The 25,857-nt window shown below is 53.5% G+C and overlaps 10 protein-coding genes across 10 annotated transcripts; 7 read left to right on the top strand and 3 right to left on the bottom strand.

The window, feature by feature from the left end:
- Positions 1-40: 40 nt before the first annotated feature.
- AYO21_04123 (hypothetical protein) lies at positions 41-1,206 on the top strand (the record flags this gene model as incomplete). Its single annotated transcript, XM_022654096.1, has 5 exons — positions 41-85; positions 151-428; positions 475-611; positions 658-764; positions 814-1,206. 5 exons carry the CDS (start codon positions 41-43, stop codon positions 1,204-1,206), a joined length of 960 nt encoding a protein of 319 aa, XP_022513611.1.
- Positions 1,207-2,015: 809 nt separating this feature from the next.
- AYO21_04122 (hypothetical protein) lies at positions 2,016-4,109 on the top strand (the record flags this gene model as incomplete). The annotated part of the gene is made up of 1 exon (XM_022654095.1): positions 2,016-4,109. The coding sequence occupies one exon, from the start codon at positions 2,016-2,018 to the stop codon at positions 4,107-4,109; it is 2,094 nt and encodes a 697-aa protein (XP_022513610.1).
- A 2,011-nt stretch (positions 4,110-6,120) lies between these two features.
- AYO21_04121 (hypothetical protein) lies at positions 6,121-7,197 on the top strand (the record flags this gene model as incomplete). Its single annotated transcript, XM_022654094.1, has 1 exon — positions 6,121-7,197. One exon carries the CDS (start codon positions 6,121-6,123, stop codon positions 7,195-7,197), a length of 1,077 nt encoding a protein of 358 aa, XP_022513609.1.
- Positions 7,198-7,685: 488 nt separating this feature from the next.
- Positions 7,686-8,657, top strand: AYO21_04120 (hypothetical protein; the record flags this gene model as incomplete). Its single annotated transcript, XM_022654093.1, has 1 exon — positions 7,686-8,657. One exon carries the CDS (start codon positions 7,686-7,688, stop codon positions 8,655-8,657), a length of 972 nt encoding a protein of 323 aa, XP_022513608.1.
- A 169-nt stretch (positions 8,658-8,826) lies between these two features.
- Positions 8,827-9,798, bottom strand: AYO21_04119 (hypothetical protein; the record flags this gene model as incomplete). Its single annotated transcript, XM_022654092.1, has 1 exon — positions 8,827-9,798. One exon carries the CDS (start codon positions 9,796-9,798, stop codon positions 8,827-8,829), a length of 972 nt encoding a protein of 323 aa, XP_022513607.1.
- An 857-nt stretch (positions 9,799-10,655) lies between these two features.
- AYO21_04118 (hypothetical protein) lies at positions 10,656-12,700 on the top strand (the record flags this gene model as incomplete). Its single annotated transcript, XM_022654091.1, has 2 exons — positions 10,656-11,148; positions 11,289-12,700. 2 exons carry the CDS (start codon positions 10,656-10,658, stop codon positions 12,698-12,700), a joined length of 1,905 nt encoding a protein of 634 aa, XP_022513606.1.
- A 653-nt stretch (positions 12,701-13,353) lies between these two features.
- On the top strand, positions 13,354-15,992 carry AYO21_04117 (hypothetical protein; the record flags this gene model as incomplete). The annotated part of the gene is made up of 6 exons (XM_022654090.1): positions 13,354-13,400; positions 13,453-13,478; positions 13,639-14,263; positions 14,371-14,541; positions 14,658-14,983; positions 15,073-15,992. The coding sequence occupies 6 exons, from the start codon at positions 13,354-13,356 to the stop codon at positions 15,990-15,992; spliced, it is 2,115 nt and encodes a 704-aa protein (XP_022513605.1).
- A 378-nt stretch (positions 15,993-16,370) lies between these two features.
- Positions 16,371-18,367, bottom strand: AYO21_04116 (hypothetical protein; the record flags this gene model as incomplete). The annotated part of the gene is made up of 3 exons (XM_022654089.1): positions 16,371-16,681; positions 16,906-18,052; positions 18,110-18,367. The coding sequence occupies 3 exons, from the start codon at positions 18,365-18,367 to the stop codon at positions 16,371-16,373; spliced, it is 1,716 nt and encodes a 571-aa protein (XP_022513604.1).
- Positions 18,368-19,824: 1,457 nt separating this feature from the next.
- AYO21_04115 (hypothetical protein) lies at positions 19,825-23,586 on the top strand (the record flags this gene model as incomplete). Its single annotated transcript, XM_022654088.1, has 1 exon — positions 19,825-23,586. The coding sequence occupies one exon, from the start codon at positions 19,825-19,827 to the stop codon at positions 23,584-23,586; it is 3,762 nt and encodes a 1,253-aa protein (XP_022513603.1).
- An 87-nt stretch (positions 23,587-23,673) lies between these two features.
- Positions 23,674-25,605, bottom strand: AYO21_04114 (hypothetical protein; the record flags this gene model as incomplete). Its single annotated transcript, XM_022654087.1, has 1 exon — positions 23,674-25,605. The coding sequence occupies one exon, from the start codon at positions 25,603-25,605 to the stop codon at positions 23,674-23,676; it is 1,932 nt and encodes a 643-aa protein (XP_022513602.1).
- Positions 25,606-25,857: the final 252 nt, after the last annotated feature.

The following is a 25,857-nucleotide window of genomic DNA, read 5'->3' as shown; positions in this document are numbered from 1 at the left end:
ACTTGCTTGTGCTGGGATGAGGCACGAGGCCCAGCCATTAATGTTTGAACTACGTCAAAACATCAGATCCCTCACCTCTCCTACTGTCTTCTCATACCAGAATATGTTCTAAGACCCTTTTCTCGACGCCGCCCTTGAAATCTTTTCCAGAATGCCTTCGCGATCGCCGTCACGAGGTCGATCGCCTACAAGGTCGCACACGCCAACTTCCATACAACGAGCACCCTCCCCACCCTTCAATCGTTCACATTCGCCGCGTCGATCCCCTTCACCACGTTCGCGCTCCCGTTCGCGTTCGAGGTCCGGAACCAGGTCGTACTCTCGGTCGCCTCCACCACGCGATGGACGCGATGGACGCAATGGACACGGTCGGGCGAGAAGCCAGAGCCGGAGCACGTCGCGGAGCAGGAGCAGGAGTCCAAGTCGCGGTGACAGAAGGTCCTATCGAGAAAGAAGCTACACGCGCAGCCCCAGTAGAGACAACCGACGGATGCAGAGCTCCAAGATTGTGGTGGAAAAACTTACTAGAAACGTGACCGAGGCTCATTTACGCGAGATCTTTGGCTCCTACGGTCGCATTGAGTCGATCGATCTCCCTCTCAACAAACAATGTATGTCTAATCATGAATGGCCAAGAAGACGTCTAACGTGGAACAGTCATGACAAATCGCGGCACCGCCTACATTCTTTATGATCACCCTTCCGGCTCCGAATCTGCAATTGCCCACATGCATGAGGCCCAGCTAGACGGTGTCATCATTTCCGTGAGCATTGTACTTCCTCGACGGGCCTTCTCGAGATCACCGCCACCAGCACGATCCGCCCGATACGGTCCACTGCCTTCCCGGTACGGCCCACCACCAAGAGGGCCACCGCCACCAAGATATCGAAGCCCTCCACCTAGGCGAGGCGGGTATGGTGGAGGAAGGCGAGGAGGAGCAGAAGACGACACGTACGTTCCCCGTGATGCATACTCCAGGTCTCCTTCACCGCCTAGGAGGCGTCGGCGGTCACCATCATACTCCAGATCCTCATCTCGGACACCGCCTCGAAGACGTGGTCCACCAGGTCGAAGTCCACCACGGCGCAGAAGACGCAGCCCAAGTTACAGCTCTCGGAGCAGCTACAGTCACAGCAGGAGCAGGAGCAGGAGTCGGTCAAGGAGCAGACCAAGATATGGGGGAAGAAGATGAACTCGCTGGATGAAAGTCGATGGCCTGTCTTTTTTTTCCCCACAAAATTAGGGAAGGAGAGTACGAATGATACCCAAAACGTAGACTTTAACAGCCATGTGCAAAAGATCAAAAGTTCTCTTGTGAGGTGCTTGGGACACGGGACGCACCGCAAGTGCTCCAGAGAGGAACGGACTGAACAGATCAATCCAAATCTGGACAAATGCCCATGTCTATTTTGTCGTCTGTCAAACTTCAAGACTTGTGCAGACGACAGGTTTCAAAATGTGACGCGACGAATAATGCCTGGAGGAAGTCCTTGCCTAGGTAGCTTAGGTACGACATACCTAAAGTTCAGGTAACTCCATTAGGCGGTCCTCAACCCTAGGCACCTTTACTCAACGCCCTCTGGCGGTATTAAGAGCCTATTCGGTTTATTTTAGCGGGTGACTTTAGCTGAGCTGCTGAGCTTGTTCCTTGCATGAAGGTCGCTTGGCGGGAGGGTGGAGCCTCGCTCAGTGACGGGTCATCTCTGTTTTGGCGAATCCTCAACCCCCGATGCCCGCGCCAATTTTCAGAGTCCGCTCACTTTCACTTTCTGGTGCGCATTTCAATGCAGACAGTGAGTAAGGCGTGAAACTCATTACTTCAGGTCTGCAAAGGATTAGTGCCTGTTTTCGGATTCCTCGATCACTGTTTGCCCTGTACCGGACCTTGCTCACTGTGCACATTCCGAATGGTAACGCGACCTCTTTTCATCCTGCGCGGCGCGGAGCATCCACATCCCTCCCATCATTAGTCGATCGTCAGCCCACTGCACACTACCCGCGCGTGTCGATCATCATGAGCACCGACCCTGAGACTCCCGATGCGCCAGATGGCCTCGACCACCATGACGAAGAAAGCGAAGCGGACGATGAAGCTGCCAACGACGCCAACATGCACGATGTGGAAGATGACGAAGGAGCCGCCGACGGAGACGTTGAAGGTGACGGTGAGGGCGAGGCTGATGCCGCGGCTGAACGGACAATGTCAACAAACGGCAGAACTTACGCCGTGTCTGATGAACCTGAAGGCTACAGCGTCTTCGACAACCCGCCTAATCTCGCCGAAATGCGACAGAGACTTTTCTCTCTAGAACACCCCATCGAGCTGCCTGTCGCGGACTGGCAAGCTTACTTCCCTTTCGTCGACAACATCTGGCGCAAGATGAGAACGACAGACTCCCAACCCGAGAATGTTGCTGCCACGGTCGACTATTACGCGTGCAGACTCCGACGCGGCGCTACCCCAAAGGTACACACACCTCGTCCCACACCAGAAGGCAAACAACAGAGAAAGAAGAGAGTTCGAGAAGAAAAAACATGTGCCATGACGATGAAGGTGGTCTACAACCACGGTCCAATAGAGACTTGCACTATTTCGAAGGCCACTGATGGTGTAATGAGACATTCCCACGATTTGGACTATGTCGATGGTACGAAGCGAAATACTGGGATCATGGACACAGCCCGCCGCGAGGCCGCCAAAGCTTACCTCCCCGCGTCGATATTTTGGAAAATGTGGGAAGAGCCAGAGAAGATGCGAGCTGCCGGCGGAAAGTTTATGAAAATGTCAGACGTCCGGAACGTCCAGTATGCATGGCGCCAGGGACATCAGCAAGTCGTTCTGAAAGCACACAAGGGCTTCAACCAACAACGTGCACCTCGACAACCGCCAGTACCCCCACCACCTCCAAAGCCTCAATTCCAGCCTTCCATGCAGCCTGGCGTCTTTGGCCGGTTGGAACCTGTCAAACCCAATACAAGGAATGAGCCTACAACAGCAGTTCATTGGGACACTCTACAGTACCCTCATCATGCCAGAGGCTTCCTGGAATCCTACATCCCCGATCCCAAACTTACGGCGGTCCGAACTCGTCCCCACGTAACCCTTACCTGGGCAAGCAGCCTCGATGGACGGATCAGTCAAATACCTGGAGTTCCTACGGCCGTGTCTGGCCCAGAGACGAAAGCAATGACACACTATTTGAGAAGTCGACATGATGCCATCTTGATTGGAGTTTCTACAGCTATTGCCGATGATCCTGCACTGAATTGTCGACTCACCAATCCTGCCGGATATGGTGGACTAGGTTGGGAGTTCCAACCCCGACCGATCATTGTTGATCCTCATGCCCGCTTGCGAATCCATCCTGGGATGAAGGTGCTCAAAGCGGCGACGGACGGACGCGGCAAGGCTCCATGGGTGATCGTTGCTCCGGGTGCCTTGCTACATCCCATGGCTGTTAGCACGCTGAAAGCGCACGGTGGAGAATATCTGATGATTAATGACTATCACCCAGCACACGGAGGGCTGAACTGGGAGGGTATTTTCCATGTGCTATTTCGAGAAGGTATTAAGAGTGTCATGGTCGAAGGCGGGGGAGTCGTCCTTTCAGAGCTGCTGAAGATGCATCGCTCCCACCTGATCGACTCTATCATTCTCACGATAGCTCCGACGTTTTTTGGCAAAGCAGGAGTGATGGTCTCCCCAGATCCGGCATTTGACCCTACTGGGCGACCCATAGCCACGAGATTGAGAAATGTGAGGTGGCAACCGATGGGAGATGCCGATGTGGTCATGTGTGGCCACATGACTGTCGACCAGCCTCCGATTACGAACGGCATGCTACCTGGTATTGAGGAGTACTCGCGAACAGCGCCAGGCGTACCAAATGTGCAACAACAACCGCAGCAGCCTCGACCCCAAACAGCAGGACAACAACCACCCCCCGGCCCACCACCACCGCAGGGGCAACCTCAACTATCTTCACAAACACCTCAGAGTGAGGCTCATGCTTCGGCTGTGACTGCTCCTGTTGCTACGCCGCAACCAGGAGCACCTGCGTCCTCAGCACCGGTGCCTCCTTCGGCATCTAGTGACGCACAGCCTTAGGTTAGGCAACCAGCACAAGAGTCAGATTTTTCTGGGGTCATTTTTTGGTCTCGGGACATGAAAAATCACTCGGCAGAACAAAGTGTTTGTTATACAAGACCTCAGTCGACTTTAGGGCCTAATAAATCAAGTGACGAAGCCAATCGCAAGTATGGCCACATTCGAAGCCACTGATTGGCGTGGGGATTGTGAAAGTTGGTAGAAAGAATCTTTTCGACTCTACCATCTCATCAACAACGGGAGGAAGAAGCGACAGGCTTGTGACAAGCTTGATAACGAGACGAGCTAATGACTTCTATGATGCGGGAACATGGGAACATGGAAAATTGGGACGAGGAGGTGGGTCAGACATGACAGGACTCAGGTAAACAGGCCATTTTTCGACGATTTCTGAGTGTTGAATGCAAGCTGGAAAAGCAAGAGGGCCGGATCTTTTTGTTGCTTGTTTAGTCAGTCACTGGACTGCTAGTTAGGTAGTACTGGTAGTGCCTCTATTCCTCGTACTTGTAGTACTAGTCCTCAATCCCTGGATCAGGGATCGACAGGCACGGACCGTCTGGGTGCGTGTGTTGAGGCAGGAAGGGTGACAGGAAACATCCTGCCTGCTTGATACTAGCTAGTACTTATGTAGCAACAACGGCCGTGATGAATCAACACTAGTACTACTGTAAATTTAATGGAGGTCAACGAGTCCGTAGTAACAGCTGGTGCAGTATAATTTTTTTCATTTACTGCGGCGACGATGTGAGCACCGATCGAGGTTAGGTGCAACCCATTTTGAGAATTACCGCTTTAGGAAACTTCGGTGTCGCGTTTCAGTCTCTACAAGGACGCTTTATTTTGCTCAGCAGTAGTAAATAAGTGTATTCATGCATCCTCTTCTTACTATTGTAGACAGTTGTTTTGCTCATAAACAAAGATGAATACTGATTTGATTTATGGGTGGCATTCGACCGACACACGCATGATCTTATGTAACTGCACTGAGTGAGTACTATATCTTACCCAAGAGGGCGTTTCGTCAAACTGTGTCCCAGAATGGGTCGAAGAAAAAGGGGTTTAGCTGCATTCAACCGGAGAATCGAAGAGAGAGGTGGCCGGCATCATGCTGAAATTGATGGAATCTGGAACGGCTGGGATTTTCCTCGAACTGCTTGAGCAAGACCTCTCGATCTCTTGACAAAGAAGGATGCATCCGGACTGTCATTTCTCAATGCTAATGCGATAGTTCCTTTTGGAGTAGTACTATCCCTGCCTGGTACTGCTTCGACGGAAATTCTAGTCAAGAGAGTAATTTAGTAGTAGGAGTACTAACCACTTAGTACTTCATGAATTAATTAAAAGTGAGCTGTAAAAGACTCAGAGGCATTGAACTTAATCTAGATCTGGTTTAACCTCCTCCCAAGTGGATAGCTCTTTCTATGTACTATGCTTCCCCTTCGTGCTCTCTGAGAGGCAAGAGCGACTGATTCATAGATACAATGTAAGAGGTGGGAACGAAAATGGCAACAGGGCCCGATGAATCTACGATTAGCATTAAAACTGGAAGAGTCCAATCTCCAAATGAAGCCGCTCGCTTTATCATACCGGTGGTGCAGGCGCTACCATAGTACTATAAATTCATGTCTCAGTTATGGAAAGACTCGGGATCACTACGCAGCCAATTCATTATTCTGATACTGTATAGATATAATATAGATAGAGTGCTGATGCTGGCTGCATCCGACTCGCATCCGACGTATTCCCAAAATCACATCAGCGCAGCATCAAAGCAGCATCAAAATTGTATTGGTGCAGCTTCAAACAACTATGCCTGATTAGTCATCTCGTGAATCTCTCACTTCAAAGTTATTAGGAATTGCCTACCAGCATGCTTCTAGGGAACTCGTACTACTATACTACCCCGTACTACTAGTATAATTCTAGGGCAGGTTCTTGTTACCTATGACTGATCAGACGCTCGTCCTCTGATTTCTGCACCGAGGCTCTTTCCGAATGCACGATGCTAGCAATGGCTGGCATCTCAGTCATCGCCGCTTTTCCTCTCCTTTTGGTCTTCAAATGCCTGCCTATCTGGAAACACGGTCGTCAGATCAAGATCAAGTTCTCACCAAATGACCTTTCTGGCGTCGATATCATTGTCGTCATGGCCGTCTTCCTCTGGAGGTCTCTCAGATACTCCATCCTTTCGACTTGCATGCGCATCTCTGAGGAGCCCAGGTCCCCAAGCGGTGACGAACTGTCACTGGTCATGCCATTTCGAGTGACACGAGCAGACCTTGACGCATATTCAAGGGCGATCCGGGACCAACCAGTCACAGCCAATGTTGAGTTGGTGGGAGCCCAGTTGCTTCTCTTCCTATCGGCTCTAAGTGAACCAGCCATGCTGCTGCTCTTGGCCCACCCGGCGTGCAGAGTGCGGCCGCTAGGCGCCGTCAACGTGAGAAACCGAATTGAACTGCTGAGACCTGAAATATGTACGGTGCAGGCTTTGACTTCTTTGAATGGAGCTTTCTTGACGGCAAGGCTCTCAAAGGATTTCCGCACCGTCAGACGCGGTTTCGAGGTCGACCTCGTGGTAAGCTTACATATTCCAAGCAAGGATTCGCACGAGTCGACCATCGCCTTTCGGCAACATTTCACAATCTTACAGTTTGCGAAAGTCCATGCAGGGATAGCAACTACTAGTACTGAACAACGACGAGATGGACCTCACAATGGGGTAGCCACCCCAGCCTGGTCGGATTCAAAACCACTAACCGTCGAGTATAATGATCCAGGATCCTGGGCAAGGCTCTGCAAGGATTACAACCCGATACACACCTCAGCCCTCGCTGCAAAGCTTTTTGGTTTCCCAGGAAAACTGGCTCACGGCAATCATGTCGGTGCTTTGGCTGCGAAATGCATTACAAGTACCACTCTTGCGGATCAAGATGACCCGTTGTTCATGGAAATTACGTTCAAGCGGCCAGTGGTTGTCCCTGCACAATTGGACCTCAGAGTCTCTTCTGATGTGGATGTGACACGATTTCAAATTCTTAGCAAGAACAAAGTCAGCATCGAAGGCACAGTTGGCCAGCTCAAATAGAGATTGCCAACGTTGATATCTGTACTCGGTCCAGAGATAAATATCACTTCCTCACCAACCAACAAGGAAAGAGGGAGGCGGGACAATGACGAAGTCAATCCCGGTCAAGCCGCGGAATCGATCGGCTGCCCGGAGTCCCTGGAGTCGGTAGAGCTTCATTGACTGGCGCAACGCTTGAAGCGAAATTTCGGAATGGTCAGCGAATCGTAAAGCGCTCGATCTGCAGATCAACTTATCGGCGGCTTGGGTCCAATTTGAAAACATTTTCGCGCATGTGAATGGAGAAACCCCCGAGACCTCAAAGTTCCTCCTTTTCCATCCACCTCTGTTTGATGTGTTAAAGGGCGCAATTGCAGTGTCTGGGGGGGTTATATATACTCAGTATCATCACTCACTATTATACTGGTCCAGTCAGTTGTGAGCGACCTCCCCTTTCTTTTCCCGAACCTATTTTCTTAGCTCCCGAGTCCTTTTAGCTTGAATCAGCCATGTCTTTTATTCTCGCCTACCGAAAACCGAAAGAGAAGCTGGCCAGGGCACGGGCGCGTGCACCAAGTATTCCCAAACTCCACGAGAAGAATCTCGCAAAGCTCAAACCGAAACCCTACAGGCTATTGACGTTTGAAGAACTGCCCGAATGGTATCAAGACAACCACTTCACCAGGTCGGGATATCGCCCGGTGGCCAATTCATGGGTCACTTGCGTCTGGTCTCTAGGTCATCTGCACAACGAGTCGGTCAACATCTTCACTCATCTGATTCCGGCCCTGTGTCTTGTCGTGGGACAGGTTCTTGTCTACCGCGGGCTCAGCTGGTTCTACCCTGAAGCGTCAGTGGCTGATTATGCCGTCTTCAGCATCCAAGTGGGTGCTGCCATCGTCACGATGCTCCTTTCCTCCACCTACCACACCCTCCTCTGCCATTCCAAGGACGTCGAGAATCTGATGCTGAGGGTCGACTACGTGGGCATTCTGACCCTGATCCTGGGGAGTTTCTTTTCTGGCATCTACGTCGGATTCTACTGCGAACCTCTCCTCCGTTGGGTCTACTGGAGCATGATCATCTCCCTCAGCCTTGTCACGGCCACCCTGGTTTTGCACCCGAAACTCCAAGGCCTGAAATACCGGACTCTTCGAGCTTGGGCTTTCATCCTCACCGCCCTCTCGGGCTTCGCCCCCATCATCCACGGCCTCTTCCTCTACGGCTGGAGTGAGATGTGGGTGCGCTCGGGCATGCCATACTGGTTGCTGGAGGGCCTCGTCTACGGCGTCGGCGCTTTCTTCTTCGTCACCCGGATCCCCGAGTCGATCTGGCCGGGCGCATTTGACATCTGGTTTTCGTCGCACCAGTTCTTCCACGTCTTGGTGGTCGTGGCGAGTCAGATCCATCTCTACGGCGTGTGGGTGGCTTATGACTGGAACTACCAAAACCAAAGAGTCTGTCCTGCGACGGCTGCATAAATAAATTAGTCTGACGGCGAACGCAGCCAAGACTGTCTGTGCTCAGGAGCAGGCGATCTATCCTACGGGTCCTGGACACACGCACAAGATCTAAGAGCCAAATTCGGCAACGAAGTCCAATTGGATGCTCCCTCTACATGCGGTCTATTTGCAGTCTAGATTCTATTGTTCAGACAGTGAACTTCTGCAGATTCTCGGGCCCGGATTCCTTTGCGATTTTGGCAACCTGCTCATCACCGAGCTCGTCAAAGATGTCGTATCCCCATCTGGCGGGGAAATTAAACCGTTTGTTCCTCTCCAGCGCGTTCAACTTCTCCATGACGTCGTCGGGGAGGATAGCATCTTGGAAGTTGTCACGGATGCGTTTCTCGGTAACACTCTTCGGGAGCACGACCGTGCCGCGTTGGATGCCCCAGCTCACGAGGACTTGGCCTGGGTCCATACCCAGGGATTTGGCGATGGCGTGGACTTCCGGATCGTCCACCGTCTTTGGCTCACCGGTTGTGTTGTTCCCGAGAGGACTGTAGGCTTGGAGCACGATGCCCTTCTCATTGCAGAAGGCGAGCAGCTCGGGTTGTTGCAGATATGGATGTGCCTCGACCTGGTTGACCGCGGGCACCACGTCGCAGGTGGCGAGGAGCTCCTTGAGACGACGGATGTTGAAGTTTGAGACGCCGATCGCCCGGGTCTTGCCCGTCTTCAACAGTGCCTCCATGGCCTTCCACGTCTCGGTAAAAGGCACGTCTGATAGCCGGAACACACCCTGCTCGTCGAGGGGGAACCATCGGTCTCCAGAGGCAAAGGCCACGGGCCAATGCATGAGGTACAAGTCGACGTAGTCCACCCCGAGGTCCTTCAACGACTTGTCGAGTGCCGGTTCGACATCCTTGGGATCGTGTTTGCTGTTCCACAGCTTGGTCGTAATGAAGATGTCTTTGCGGTCGACGCCACTCTTCTGGATGCCCAATCCGACCTCTGTCTCGTTTCTGTAGATTGCTGCACAGTCCAGGTGCCTGTAGCCGGCCTTCAGGGCGATCTCAACTGCCTTCTCCACCTCGTGCGGCGCAGCCTGCCACGTGCCGAAGCCGACAGCGGGGATTTTGGCGCCAGTGTTGAGTGTAAAGGTGCGATTGAGGGCCATGGCTGTGTGCCGTGCTGTGCTGCTGCTGCTTGGATCTTGTGTGTGTGTCTTAAGTTATTGTGAGTTGAGAGGGTAGAATGGAGAGGAAGCTGTTGCTTATCTTCATTGCTCTTTTCCCTTTTTCCTTGCCCTATTCCCTTTTCCGCATCCTTCCCAGGAAACTTTTCCACCGGGTCCATCTGTTCGGCCTTGTCGGCTATTGAACCGATGTCCAGAGGCAGGAGAGGGTCGCTTGTCGGTCGCTTGTCGTTTGGTCGTTGGTCAAATCGGATGCTGAGAATCTTCTTCAAACTTGCCGACGGAGGGATCCCGTATTTGCCCGGTTGGCACCGGTTTGTCTCCCCAGGGTGCGGCAAGGGACTCAGGAAAATCCCCGCAGTGCCACCCACTTTTCTTCATATGGTCTCTTACCCTTCGTCTGCTGTTCCTACGGGAAATCCAGCTGCTCCAGAATTTCCATGAACCCAGAAACACAGACATGGAGGAGCCCCAGGCCTCGTCTCCGTCGGAGAATCGTACTCTGCCATCCAGTCCTCCCAAACGACGCAAGCTCAAGCACCCACGTACAACCAGGGCTTGTATGTTCTGTAGGAGGTAATGCGATCGGTCCTTTGCCTTTGTCTGCCCTCCCGTTCTGATGGTGTATGGTATATTTCAGACGTAAAGTGCGATGTTCGGGCACTCAGCCCTGCGATTACTGCCGCGGTGAAGAGGTTCGTTGCGAGTACGACGATGGCAAGTCGAGGCCACCTCCCGAGTCTTGCAGTCATGGCCGTGGTGACACGCCAGGCTTTCACCGGGTCTCACAGACATGGAGATCGCCAGGCGAACCACTGAGCGACCGTACAAATGTGACGATGTCGACCCCTCAAGCCTCACATCGAGTGCTTATGAGATCACCCGAGAACACTCCTCGTCTCTCTCGAGGCCCGTCGCTCGAACCCACCTTTGCTGAAGGCCACCACATCAGCGCAACGTCAGGCGTGTCGTTTCTCTATCACTCATGGAATCGAGGCGATGCGGTCGAGGGAGAGGCTGCGTTGCCATCAGCGCCTTTGACCTGCCACGGAGACATCCCTCCCGTCCAAGTTCGACAAGACCAGCCACTGCCCACACGCGAAGAGGCAGATGCGCTGCTGGAACGGTACTTTCGCTTCGCGACGCCCACCTATCGCTTTCTCCATCGGCCAACGCTCGAGAAGTGGACATCCCACCTCTTGAGTGGGGCTCGACTCCTGAAAGCGGAAGCCGCATGTACTCTACTGGTGTTCTCACAGTCACTCCTCTACACGAGGGAAGGCGACAGGTATGTCGATGGCGGAGATCAGGACCTTACCCGCAGCCAATTTTGTAAGTTATCCTTGGATCCCCGAGTCACGAGGGATGTGTCGTAGTAGATGATAAGAACACAGAGCTACTACACGTCCTCTCCGAGGGCTTTTCCTTAGATGGTGGACACTGACGAATGACTGACTTTTCTATCGCTACAGATTTTGAAAAGGCCAAGTCTCTTCTCAATCAAGAACCTGGACCAGCCTCCGTTGCCAGCGTCCAGGCCCGGCTCGCCATGTGCTTGTACCTCCTTAGCACTTTCCGGATCAACGAGTGCCGGTTCTGCTTCAGCCTCGCCTGCACGATACTGACCTCGATAGGTCTCCACAGGAAGATTTCGTCCAGCCAGAAACTAGATCTGGTGACGCTGGAGTCGCGGAAACGCACGTTCTGGTGTGCGTATGTTTTGGATGAGTACATAAGTGTGATGCTGGGCCGGCCACGAATGCTCCGCGACGAAGACATCGACCAGCCGTACCCTCGCAACATTGACGATCAAGACTTGCTGTCCACGGAGTCTCCCGAGGACCTCCCCTTGCACGGTAACCTGGAAGCATTCATAGCACATGCCGACCTGGCCAAGTTGATGGGACGCAATAGCGATCTCCTTTACCCAATCCACCCCCTTTCCGAAGATCAGCTGTTCGATCGGACCAACTGGATGCTTGAGGCTACGCTGGAGTGGAAGGACACTCTCCCGGATTTCTTGAAACCCCGCACCAGGACCCTGGCGGGACAGAGGACGTTTGAGCGGCAAAATACTGTCCTGAAGCTTGCGCATGCTCATCTCCGGATCCTGGCCACCAGGCGATGCTTGCTCGCAGACTTCAGCCGACTCGGGCACAGGGCCTTGTCGGTCCTGGATGAGAGGGCGTTGAACCCGATCCGTGAATGCGCCAGTGCCATCAGCACCATCCTCAACACGACGTGCGACTTGATTCAACGGGGGGCCCTGTACCAGTCCTTCTGGTTCACGCAGTACATTGCCCTCGTCGCGGTGTCCACCCTCTATGTCTTTGTCATCCAGAGTAGCCGCGCCAACATCCCGCCGGGCGTGTTTCCCGAGATGAACGTCTTCTTCGACATGGCCATGTTATGCCAGGATCGATTGGCGGAGATGTCCCCGGAAGGCAGCCAGGCACGACGCCACTGTCACCTGTTAAGTCGGCTTCGACTCCGTGCCGAAAAGGACGCCGCGCGATTGAGGAGGAGCAACGATTTGAATACGTCGACGTTTGAGCGCAGCTCGCCCTCGACGGTACCACCTCACCAGCTTGCACCGATGTCACAACTGGCTTCGGGGGCCGTAGACTCGGGAGGCTTGGACGTCCCACTAGACCAGTCTAACCTGACGACTGCGGTGGGTTCCGAGCATCCGGAAGGTTCTAGCAATGCGCGACCAGGCGACCTCGGTAGTGGCGTAGCTCGTGGCCCGGATCCGACGCTCATGGGACAGTTCACGCCGTCGGACGACGACTTGATGTTTCAGAACCTCCTAGGCTGGGGCTGGGAGAGTCTGGACACGGTCGGGTTTCCTGGCGAGGGGGAGCTGTTCTTCCTCCCGGCGTGATGATTTTGGGGGGTCAATCGCAGGTATCCGTACTGTTTAGTACGATCCTGATAAAGAGTTCTTGACCCATACAGTACATTGTAGCATGCACAACATGCTTGTTGCCGTCAAGAGATTACCCAGGGTAAATGACGAAGCGGCAAAATATCCCTGTAGAGTTGAGTCTACCGCCGCTAGATTGTATAGATATGTATATATACCATCATCCCCCTAATCTGTTGTTCTTGGTACATCATTCTTTATTGTCCCGTTCATACATCCAGGGCTCGCTCACTCACTCAGTCGGTATCCCATATCTCCACAGACCTCGGTTATTCTCCACATCACTGCAGGAACTGTCTCGTGACATCTGTAGGATGAAAGGCGTAACACTAGTGTGGTTGTGCTAATACGGACGGAGTGTGTTGAAATCCGGTCCCGAAATCCGGGGATGCACGAGAAGGTATAGCCGCTAGGGCATAGCTGTGCTTGGTACCAGTGCCAGTCAGTCAATCTCTAGATTCATTCTCTCATTGAGAAAGGGGAAATGGAGGAGGAGGGCAGGGCCAAGGAGTGAATTATTAATCTACCGTTTGGCCTGTATCAGCCATACTATCCATCTATATCTCCTCCTTTTCACTGTTGAATACTCTTGTCCCCTCACATTTCTCGCCATGGACACACCACAGGACGGCGAAGACTCCCAGTTCAACTCGGCACCGTATGGGCGGGCATGTCTTCACTGCGCGCGGGCCAAATGCCGGTGCATACAGCGAGGGCCGGGGTTGGATTGCGAAAGGTTCGTACTCAGGCGCATCGCATTTTTGTACCTGATCCATCTGTCGTGCTGATTGATGTCACTCGCAGATGCCGTCGTCTGGGGAAACAATGTGTGCCTGGTATCTCGCGGAGAAGACACAACGGACGCTGTCGTCCCCCCTCGAGGACTTCTCGACTAGAGAACAAGCTTGACGAGTTGGTCAATGTGCTCCGGAATCAGAGCCATCATCGTCCAGGAGCCGGGGACTTTGATACGGCCACTTCAGATTCCAGTCCAGCCTTTGACACCGAGGACCTCGACGCAGACCATGAACGACGCCATGACACAGTCGCGCATAGTCACACCCGGGACAGCAGGAGCAGGAACAGGATACATCCCCCACCCATCGCTCAGGGTGCAGATCGCGCCATCCCGACCGACAAGTCGTCTTCACTCACATTCAACTATCCTATCCATCCGGTGTGCGAGTCCCATACCGCCACCCTCATGTCCAGGAGGGGCACTCATATCCTACCAGCCTTCTACTCGGTCACTCCAGCCGAGGCAGAGCAGTGTCTGGGCGTATTCCGCAGCCAACATCTCGAGTTCATGCCCTTCGTGCACCTCCCCCCGACCGTGACCGCCAGCCAGCTCCGAGAGACACGACCCTTTCTCTGGTACAACATCATGACGGTGGCGACGCCGGTCACGTCGCTCCAGCTGGCGTGGAGTGAAGCGATCCAGAAGAAACTCGCCCAGGACATGTTTGTGGAGAATGAGAGGAGCGTAGACTTGTTGCTGGGCTTGCTGGTCTATCTGTCCTGGTAAGAACAGTTTCTCTGTGTCCCTTCTTTACTGCACTGCTCCGTTGATCTCGAATGGATGAAACGGTCAAGGCATATTCAAGTCCTCGCTCACTGAAAGCTTGCAGGTCACATTTCTACAAGAAGAGAGGACCAAATATATCTCTGCTCTGCTCGCTGGCCATGTCGCTCGTCTTTGACTTGGGACTGAACAAGGCTTCGCGCGAAGGTCCTGGAGGGGACGGAAAGACCATGGACGAATGTCGCGCCGTGCTTGCGTGCTTCTGTATAACCAGCCAGTACGTCATCCCCATTCCCTCCCTCTCTCTCTCTCTCTCTCTCGCGCTGTGTGTGTCTCAAACTTTTTCCTTGCTACATTGTTATCTCGGTCTCTTACGCAGATGTCCATCAATAGAATCTCCTTGACCATGAAGAGAATCGACGGCCTAAACTGGACGCCCTGCATGGAGCGATGTCTGGAAACGCTGGCGACACAGCCCGAGTGGCATCTCGACGGCGTCCTCGTGGCCCAAGTACGTCTGCAGCTGCTCTTGGACGACATCAATCGCAACTCGTGGTCTTTGTCTGCACCCTCATCGTCGTTGTCGCTATTCTTGTCTTCATCTTCTCATACGACCGCGGCGGCGACGGCGACTGGACCTTCGGCGTTTTGTGTATCTGCTATTCTCGCGCAGATTCGGGCTATCGAGAAGGAATTGACACCGGATCTCAAGAATAATCGTATGTTTTTATCTCTTAACTGTTCCACCCTACTTCCTCCCCCCCTTTCCATACATTTTCGTTTCGTGGTGCCACCGGAAGGCGCCTAGAAGCAACGCTAACCAGGAGCAACGCCGAACGTCGTGGCACTGTAGATATCCTCCTGGCCCAGCTCCGCTACACAGAGCTGATCACGCACGAGACCATGATCCAGCTGACCGGACCCACCAATACTAACATTAACACCAAGCCCGACCACCGCCGCCATCAAGCCCGGAGAGATCTTGTCGCGTGCCTCGGCGGGTTCTTCGACGCCCTCTTCGCCCTTCCCGCCACGGCCTACGCGGGCATGTCCTTCCCCTTCTGGTGCCAGCTAGGCCATTGCCTGCTGACTCTCCACGGCGTCGTGACCGTAGAAAGGGGTCTACTTTGGGACGGGGGCGGGGACGGGGACAATCGCATCGACCTGCTCAACATCTGCGACCGCCTCATCAGCAGTCTGGACGAGGTCTCCTCGCAGAGAAAACTCCTCGCAGCGTACACGAGCCACAGCACCGGCATCGGCTACGGCGATGGGGACGGAGATTGTAATTCTGGCGCTGGGCCCGGCGCCGACGTGGACACGTTCACCCTCAGCGGCCGCATGATCCGGTCCATGAAGGCAGTGTGGACGCGGGAGCTGGCGGCAATGACGGCGGACGTATCAGCCAGCACTACCACCACCACTAGCAACAACAGTCGAGGAGGAGGAGGAGGAGGAGGAGGAGGAGGTCAGAGGAATGACAACGTCGACTGCGAGACGGCTATACCGACGTCTACAACAACAGCAACAACAACAACAACATTCGAGACAGCCGGTCTTGACCCCGACCACATGACTTCATGGGTAGACGATGATGACGGTAGCAGTCTCGGACGCGCATTCCTGACGGCAGAAGCAGAGTCGTCATCGTCGTTCTTTAGTCCCCTGTTCATGGACGAGTCGTGGTTTGTGGATCGGGACATGGCGAGTGCGTTTTCGTGGAGTTGAGCGTGTCGTAATAGTATATGTATTACGTATATGGCGTGGATACATATGTCTATGTAGTGCCTGATAACCCGCTATGGTGGCTAGGGAGGCATTCACTCCGTCTTCTTTTCTCTTTCTTTCGCCTTGGTAGGTAAGGAGGGGATGTGTGTGTGTCTCCCTCTTTCTGTCCCCTTGATCCTCCTCCCCTCTATCCTACCAAGCCAACTCAACTCAACTCAAGTCGGTACTCACGTTCCACCCCCTATCCCCTATCCCCACCCCTACCTCTACCCCTACTCCAACTCCAACTCCCCCTCTCCCTCTAACCACAACCACAATCCCAGTCCCAATCCCACAAATCACTCCGTGACCTCCTTGTCCCTGGCACTAGCACTAGCACTACAGTGCACTACCACTATCGCCGTCCCTACTATGCACCCTCTCCCACGTCCCCAACACCCCCACCACCAACGCCGTCCCCGCCGCTGCAATCGCCACCGCCCACGCGACCTTCAACCCGGACATGTACGCTGCGACCACGCCGGGGAGGACTTCGGGGTCAAAGACGCGACGCAGGTCCGAGGCGCCCGTGGTGATGACCAGTCCCGGCGGGAGGGAGGGGTGTGTCCGCCGGATCTGGCGGGTTAGGGTGTTGACGAAGGCGGATTGGCCCGTCGAGACGAAGAGGGCGCCGCCGGTCGTTTGGAAGACTGGGTATCGCATCCTCCGTGGGGAGGGGGTTATGTTAGAAGATCAAATGGCAGATCGAATGGCAGATGTTAGAAAGAGAGGGGCGGGAAGAGAGGGCGTTGGGGGATGCTTTGGCTTTGTGGGGCACGGTATGGTATGGTATGGTATGGCATGATATTGGTCATGTTGGATCAAATAAGGAGCAAGGGAAAAAAAAAGGGGGGGGGGAGGGAAGAGGACTTACACAATACAATAGCCGTCGTGGACGAGAGATCCTCTGCAGACGAAAACCCCTGCGCCGTCATCACGGGCACCTGAAACGCCAGGCCCCATCCGATGCCCCCCAAGACCTGATAGCCCACCCATGTACCCGTCGACGAGCCAATGCCGAGCGTGTAGATCAGGCCGGCGCCCGCGGTGGCGATGGCCGCGCCGACGACGAGCACGGGCGTCGCCAGGCCGGTGCGCGTGATGAAGACACCCGACACAATCGTGCCGACCGTGATGGCGATGACGAGCGGCAGATTGTGCACGGCCGACGTGGTCGGGTCGGCGCCGTCGATCGACTGGAAGTAGATGGGCAGGTAGTAGATCTCGAGGAAGAAGGCGCCGGAAAACAGCGACGTGAAGACCGCGGGCACGAGCACCGTGCGGCGGCTGATCAGGTGAGGCGGGATCATGCCCCGCTCGCCCTGGAACCACTCCCACAGACCCAGCGCGGTGAAGATGGCGACGGAGCCCACGAGGAGGCCAATCACCACGGCCGAGTCCCACGGGTGCGTCGTGCCGCCGTACTGGAGGGCGAGGATGATGGAGATGAGTCCGCCCATCGCCATGGCCGTGCCCACGACGTCGATGTGCAGCAGCCGGTGCATCCAGGTCGTCGTCGATTGAGGCCGCGTAGACGCTGGAGGGCGGAACAAGAACAGGATCACTACCGTCGAGAGGCCGCCGATGGGGAGGTTGATGTAGAAGCACCAGCGCCAGGTGACCGAGTTGGCGAACACGCCGCCAATGAGAGGTCCGACGACCGCCGCGATCCCAGCCGTGCCGCCGATAATCCCCATCAGCATGGGCCTCTTGGGGGCCGGCGCCGAAAAGGCGATCATGGTATAGGCGCCCGACGAGATGCCGGCCGCACCGAGGCCAGCAATGGCCCGTCCGGCGATGAGGGTGTCTGAGTTGGGGGCCACGCCGCAGATCAACGAGCCCAGTTCAAAGATCAGTACGGCGACGACAAACGTATTCTTGAGAGGGAAGAACTTGTAGACTCTCCCCCAGGCTGACGTGGAGCCACCGACGCACATGAAGAAGGCTGCGCCATACCAGGAGATGTCGTTGATGGTCTGGAACTGGTCGGTGATTCGAGGGATGGCCGTGGCAACGATTGTCTGTTTCCGCCTCGCGTCAAATCAGTGCGTGTTTGGACAATGAGTAGGGAGTCAGACCATGTCGAGGGAAACCAGGAAAGATGCCATGCACAGGCCTATGACTAGGCAGATGAGTCGAAACCCGTGAGGAAATTCATCATCCTTGTTGTCTGTTTGGATGTCGATTTGACTCTTCTTCTCCGCCAGCTGTTGGTCGTCGATGGTGTCTGGGAGGTCTCTGTCCTTGTTCGTCCCTAAAGATTCCACGACGCTAGTCTCTCTTTCTGGCACCGACAGGGTAGAAGGACTGCGTTTCGCGGTTGTGGGAGTGGCCATCGTGGGGACGTTGCGTGGACGACTTTTGAATGGGACTGGAGGTCTGACTATGTCCAAGAGAGGTCAAGGCAGCTGGCGGACGTCTTTATACATAGCCCGGGCGAGACAGGAGAGCTTTTAAATCTCGTTTTGGACGGGATTTCTGTCCCAGGATGTAATGAGACTGTTATATGTCTTTACTCCAGCCATGCCTAGAGACAGAATCGCGATCGGGATTCCGCTTGAGACGGAATTCCATGTCTGAAGACATCAGGCATTCGGACACCAGAGGAATTCCGCTCCCGACCAGGAACATGTAATTTCCCACATAGGAGGGTGCAGCCTTATCATGGAGGGTTATAAATATTCCCAAGTTCCCCAGAGCTGTGGTATGTCGCTTCATCATCGTTGAAAAATATCCATTCTCGTTTGGTTAATTCCCCGTCCAGTTTTAATGCCTGAGGCCATGCTTGACCATATATTTCTGGATTGGCTCAGTTGATGTATAGTACTTGATTCTCTGATGGGCATAACTCCAGAAGAAGTTTCTGTATCGGAGATTATACTTCATTCGCAGTCCTGTTGGATCCCGATGGTAGGTATTATCAGGCTGAAAACTGATGTGTGGTTGTATATGTTTACGCCAGATCTGCTGCGAGGAGCGAGCAGAATAGCTATGCTGATGACGACTGGCCAGTGTCGTATCCGATGCGACTTGACCTGTTTGATCGTATTGGAGTCTCGGGCAGGAAGGTTGGAGAGCCTGATGTGGATGGTGGACATGCTGAATGGGTCGGCAGTGCCTTCATCCAACAGAGAGAACTGATGGATGGAGACACCTCGAGCTTCAATGATCTGGAAGATTGACTTAGACAGCCCAGCCAATGCTCTTACCTGCAGATGCATAATTGCCGATGACACGACCGCAACACCGTGAGGCTGATGCCCCTGAGGACGATCACCAGGCCCCGTCAAGTTTCGTGAGTCTTTTGCTTCTTTCCGTCGGCTGCTCCGACGGAATCCTCGTATCCTTGGAAGGCAAAGTGTCCACCTTTTGGAGTACCACGCTGCTGCTCCGCCTGTGGGCGAATTCGGCCAGTTGGCATACAAGTAAGCACGGCTGCGGAGTGTCGGGCGTCCCTCGTACATATGTCACCTTGATCTTATATGCTGCCTTAGACAATGGCCCATCGATCTTCAACCATACACTGAGCAAACAACGATGAGCCGACGGATAATTGACTGCTGTGTAACCAAAGGAATGGATCACCGTATCATTCTATTCCTTTGAACAAGCGCTCCACTAACGGTGGCGCCGCCACGCCCACCACAAGGATATTGCCTCGTTTGGACAGTGGTTCCACCCCTGGCAAAGATCCAGCAGGGCATTCGCAGAGATTCTTATATGTCCGTTCTTCTCGCCCTGTACGTCTGATATTAGCGCAAAAGAAAACGACCTCAACAATAGAACAAGCAGGATGGCATCCGTGGACATGAGATCCCCCCTACCTGTCTCGAAAGTCAGCCCAGTCGCGTCCCCGTCGCTGCAACCACCCACGCCACCGTTATCACCACCACTCCCGAGTCCTCGAACCATTACAGAACTCTTGTCACTGAGGGCGCGAGATTTCCCTGACGAGCCGATCTTCGGGTATCCCTCGGACGCCCTCGACTATCTCGAGTACACATACTCAGACCTCGTGAGAATATCCTCGCGAGCTGCCAGGCGATATGCAGACTGCTTGCCATCTCGTACCGACTCTCACCAAGAGACACGAGTCATTGCCCTCCTGGGGCCATCGGATCTGGATTACTTCTTCACCCTCTTGGCTCTGTCCAGACTAGGGTTTACGGTCCTCTTTTTGTCGACGAGAATATCCCAGGCCGCGTATTTGTCTTTGCTGGACGTCACGAAATGCCGCCATCTCGTCGTCGGTTCCTCGTTCCGAAAGACTGCAAATGCTCTGGCGGCTGCTAGAGATGGGTTAGAGGTCATTGATATCTTGACCCAAGCGCAGTATATGACCGACACACAACTAGACGACGCCGCACTACAGCAGCAGCATTTTGACCTGGACCAGGAATCCTCCAAGGTCGCATGGATCATTCACTCATCTGGCTCGACTGGTCTCCCTAAACCGATTTATCAAACCCACAAGGCGGCACTGAAGAACTATGAAAACAGCTTGAGAATGCGTGGCTTCGTCACGCTGCCACTCTTCCACGCCTTTGGCCTCAGTAACGTCTTTCGTGGTATCACCGCTGTCAAGAAGATATACATATACAACACCAACTTGCCGTTGACCAGCCAGCACCTGCTGAAGATCCTGACAGACCACGAATTCGAGATCTTTCTCGCCGTTCCATATGCCCTCAAACTCTTGAGTGAGACCCCGGACGGAATCAACGCTCTGGCGGCTCTGAAGGTGGTCATGTTCGGGGGCTCAGCGTGTCCGGACGCTTTGGGCGACTTGTTGACCGAAGGCGGAGTCAACTTAATCAGCCACTATGGAACGACAGAGACTGGTCAGCTGATGACATCCTTCAGACCTGCTGACGATAAGGCCTGGAATTACGTTCGAGAACACGACCAGCTGAAGCCTTATCTTAGGATGGAGCCTCAAGGAGGGAACCTGTATGAGCTTTGTGTTCTGGACGGGTGGCCCTCCAAGGTTGCGACAAACCGCGACGATGGATCGTATGCAACGAAAGATCTCTTCGAGCCCCATCCATCCATACCAGGAGCATGGAAATATTGCGGTCGGCTTGATGATACTCTTGTCTTGGTTAATGGCGAGAAAGCCATTCCTCTTGCCATGGAACAAGCGCTGCGACAGAACAAATTGGTGAGAGAAGCGGTCATGTTTGGGACGGGCAAGAGCCAGCTGGGTATGATGGTCATTGCTTCCGAGCAAGGAGCGGGCATGGGCGCCGGAGACCTGCTCGAGTCAATTTGGCCAACAATCATGGCGGAGAACAAAGCATTGCCTGCTTATGCACAACTGGCGAAAGACATGATAACCGTCCTGCCCGCCGGAACCGCATATCCTTGCACCGACAAAGGTTCCCTGATACGTCAGGCATTTTACCGAGCTTTCCACAATGAAATCGAGGAGGTGTATCACCAAGCAGAGTCGAGAACGGCTGGTACCCTTGTGCTGTCAGAACTCGAGCTGCGAGAATTCATCCGCGGGCATTTGCTGGACCTTTGTCCTCAAGATGAGTCCACATGTCTGACAGATGACACTGACTTGTTCTCACTCGGCGTTGACTCTCTGCATTCGACGAGACTCCGAGCCAAGATACTACAGGAAGTTCAACTGAATGGTAACTCGCTGCCACAGAACATTGTGTTTGAATACCCCACCATCTCCAAACTGGCCGCTGCCATTCTCAACATCCGTGATCGCAAATCGGGCGAAACGCGAGATGTGGTCAAGGAGATGGAACGGCTCGTTGAGAAGTATAGCGAGTTTCCCCAACATATACCTGTACCGTCCAAGTCTACAGAGCGTTGTATTGTTGTCACAGGCGCAACAGGTTCCTTGGGGGCTCACCTTGTTGCACAGCTTGTTCGCCGTCAAGATATTTCAGAGGTGTGCTGTTTGGTTCGAGCTAGTTCTAAATCGTCTGCCCGTCGACGGGTCATCGAATCGATGCAGCGCCGAGCAGTGTATCACACGCTTCCACTGGATTTGCGTCGCAAGATCTCTTGCTATCCATCTGACTTTTCGAAACCAGACCTGGGCCTCGGTGTGAGTGTCTATGCCAGCATCTCAGCAAAGATCACAAGCTTAGTGCACTGTGCCTGGTCAGTCAATTTCAACAAAAACCTGAGTAGCTTTGAGGCAGACTGCATTGCAGGTGCCCGGCATTTGATGCTCCTCTGCCTCTCAGCCCAACAACCTACGCCGGCTTCTTTCAATTTCTGCTCGTCAGTCTCCACGGTGACGAATACTCCTGGTGATGCCGTGGCAGAAGCGCTTCCCCAAAGTTTCAAGTGTGCCCAGGGCATGGGGTATGCGCAGTCAAAGCTTGTGACCGAGCACCTTGTGACCCGAGCCGCCTCTCAGACGGGAATGGAGGCTCGCGTCTTGCGAGTCGGACAGATCATTGCGGACACCGCACATGGCATTTGGAACGACACCGAGGCCATCCCCCTAATGTTGCAAGCGGCGACCACAATCGGGGCACTCCCAAGCCTTGACGAACATCCCCGTTGGTTGCCAGTGGATAGTGTCGCGAGGGTAGTTACGGATATCTCCCTTTCGAGCACCACACATGCAGTCTTCAACATTGTCAATCCCCGCACATTCCACTGGACGAATGACCTCCTGCCTGCACTACACAACGCAGGTCTGTCGTTCGCCCAAGTGAATCAGCGCGAATGGATCCGCCGCTTGCGCGCATCAAATCCAGACCCCGAACAGAATCCCACAATCAAACTCGTCGAGTTTTTCGCAAGCAAATATGACAATGACCTCACCAATAGGAAGAACTTCAAGTATGTCACATCCACAGCAGAACAAATTTCTCCCGAGCTCGGTATGGTGCCTGCATTGTCCGCAGACCTGGTGAAGAAGTTTGTCGGGCATTTTCTGAAGACCAGCTGGACGGCCAAGGCGCCAACAGCAGAATCCCGGCATCAGCAGTCAACTCGGCTCATCGTCCTGTCGGGTCCCCCTGGCGTTAACAAGAGCACCGTTGCCATTGAGCTGGCCGAATCCCTATCCTGTCCGGTGATTGATGGGGATGCGGTTCATGACGCCATTGCAAAGGCTAAGATGAGCTCTGGGATCCATCTTAGCTCCCTTGATAGGCAGATTTGGCTTGCTCGAATTAAACTTGAGGTGTTGGAACGTTTTCGAGCTGATCACATTGTCCATGGTGAACAGCCGAAATCCGGCGGGCGGAGTGAAAAAGACGTTATACTAACGTGCTCCGCACTTTCCCGGCCCGACCGCAATACACTGAGGAATATCCTGTCCAGGTCTAACGACGAGACTGAAGCGGAATACATCAATACTATATTTGTGGTCTTGCAGGCGACTGAAGACGAAATACTCCGAAGAATGGCCGACGGAAAAAGAAACACCATGAGACTTGACATGGTAGCATCGCGGTTGGATACCACTGGACACGCTGACGTTGATGAGCTGGACATCTTCCCTGTAGATGCAGAGCAGGAGATGGAAGCGATTATCCAGGAAGCCTTGGGTGGATTGGCTGTCCTTGCGTAGACAATGATGCTTCGAGTGATTCGGTGGTTTGGCGTTCGCTGAGGATAGTCTCTGTAGAATGATGTCTCCCATACCGGGCATGAGAATCTATCCAGGTTCTTCCGATAGCAGGTCAAACCCATTCGTAGATCGTGTTGTACCTGTGTCAAAATTGTCCTGACGTTTCCTTTTCCTTTCCTTTTTCTTCTTTGCTGTTGTATCAATCCAGTCTCCACTTGCAGAGTCGCGCTCTTCAGCTGCGGTAACACTCGTGTCATGGTCCGCTTGATTCACGCCTGAGTCAGTATCAAGCAGGCGACGAAGAGAGGTGAATGCCCAGCCCTGTGTTTTGAGGTCCGCGTTGCTCAGTTGAGCCCGAAGATGTGGGATGTCTAAGAACAAGGTCTCGACAGGAGGCAAAGTTGATAATTTGGGGTGAAGATTGTTTATGAGCTTTGAAATATCTTCGTGGTGGACAAGGCCGTGGGTGGAAATGGAGTCTGAAAGTCTGTGACTTTTGACAATGTACTCCGTTATTTGCGCAAGAATTCGGATAGAGTAAAGCACTGCTTGGATATTTGCAAGGAGGTGGACGTCGTCCCATGTTATTCTCGTTGATGCTGAAAGTTTCGTCGTCAGCCCCAGCCCCAGAAGTTTTAAAACATGTTCTGATGATGGAGGAGTTTTGCCAAGTCTGGATTTCTCTTGTTGGACGAGGCAGACGGCAGGCATGTACCACTCTAGAAGCCTGCTCTCGTTCGAGACTGTGGGGGTCTGCCCGGAGAACGAGCCGAGGGCCTCCAGGAGCTGAAGCAGTTCTGCCATTTTCTCTATGACCTCAGGTAGCTGCAGACATGTAACCGAGGCGGGTGTGATTCTTTGTCCTTTTCTGGCAAATTCGACCATGTGTAGCGACCCGCCCACAGCATCAGGAGATGTCTTCAAGAGCAGAGAATATGCGATTTGCCGTATTTTGGCTCCATAAGACCACGAAGAATCACGTTGGGGGTCCTCCAATAGCGGGATTAGGTAGATGTGTAGAGGATCGCCGAGGTCGCTAACAATCTCTGCTGTTCGTGGATCGAGGTTTTCGAGATAGGAAAAGGAGGCCACTGATGGCGGGCTTTGGACAAATGGCTCCGCAAACATCATGTACTCATTCCGAAGTCTCTCCAACCTAGATGAATCCCTCGCGCGTTCTTGAATGATTGAGAAGGATGCACCAGAATCAAGAAATCGCTCGAAACCAAAACTGAGCAACGATGAAATCTTGAATCTGGCTGTCATGAGTTTCGGATCGAAAGACAGCGCTGAAATGTAAGACGATTTTGGAGGGACCCTGTGCTTGGTTTCGATGCTGTGCAGTAACACAACCCGACCATTTGGTCCGAGGTCGTGTATTACTAGGTCAAAATCGTTTGTGAGGATTGCCACAACAGATGTCGACTGTTGAGCAGCAAGAGCACAGAACGCGTCAGCTTCACCCGGAACCACGTGAACACAGTCCTTCCATTCTGTTGTGCTCAAAGACTCAATCGCGCTGGCAACCATGAACGGTGGAGTTGGAAGAGTTATCTTCCTCGTTGACAAGACAGGAGTATCCCAAAGGATCTTGTCGAAGTCCCGAAGACTAGGTAAAGTAGCAGCTGGGGGAAATTCCGGATAGAAGTTGCGGTAAACTTGTAATTGCTGCCGGAGCTTCTCCATACGTTCAAGCCGAACGGGACGTTTCGACACGGGAAGACCACCGTCGAAGAAAATATGTTGGATATTAACACCACGGGCCTGGAAGTCATGGAGCAGGTGGTGTAGGGTCCGATTGATTTCACCGTATGTAGGCGGCAAGGTTGCACTCGTAATGCTGTTTAGCCGCTGATGTGCCACAAGCTTGTTATACACCCAATATACAAGTGAAGGTCCATCAATGATCAGGTCTTTGATAATGGTGGCATCAGGGGGGGTCGATGTCTGGGGAGGGGCACCCAGGATGACTCGATCCGCATAGGGAGAGAGATCCTGCGACAGTCGTGGAATACCCATTGCTTAGCACCGTTTAAGGCATGAGGAGGCTATGATATTTACATCATTGTTGTAGTTGTGGACGAGGGAAGATGAAATGATCTTTACGTGGATGGGATTTTCTGATGCACTTGCGGGCGTGTATGTTCCACCGTATCCTGTGCATCACGTGGTTGTATGGTCTGCCGTACCTAAATCTACCACAATCTCCGCTGAGCGCAGCCTGACTTACATCCAATCCAGTCTCTTGCGCACATCCAACATCAATCAAGC

The sequence above is a fragment of the Fonsecaea monophora genome, assembly GCF_001642475.1.
Source record: "Fonsecaea monophora strain CBS 269.37 chromosome Unknown Scaff22, whole genome shotgun sequence".
NCBI lineage: Eukaryota > Fungi > Ascomycota > Eurotiomycetes > Chaetothyriales > Herpotrichiellaceae > Fonsecaea > Fonsecaea monophora.
This window is presented reverse-complemented; position numbering and strand designations above follow the sequence as displayed.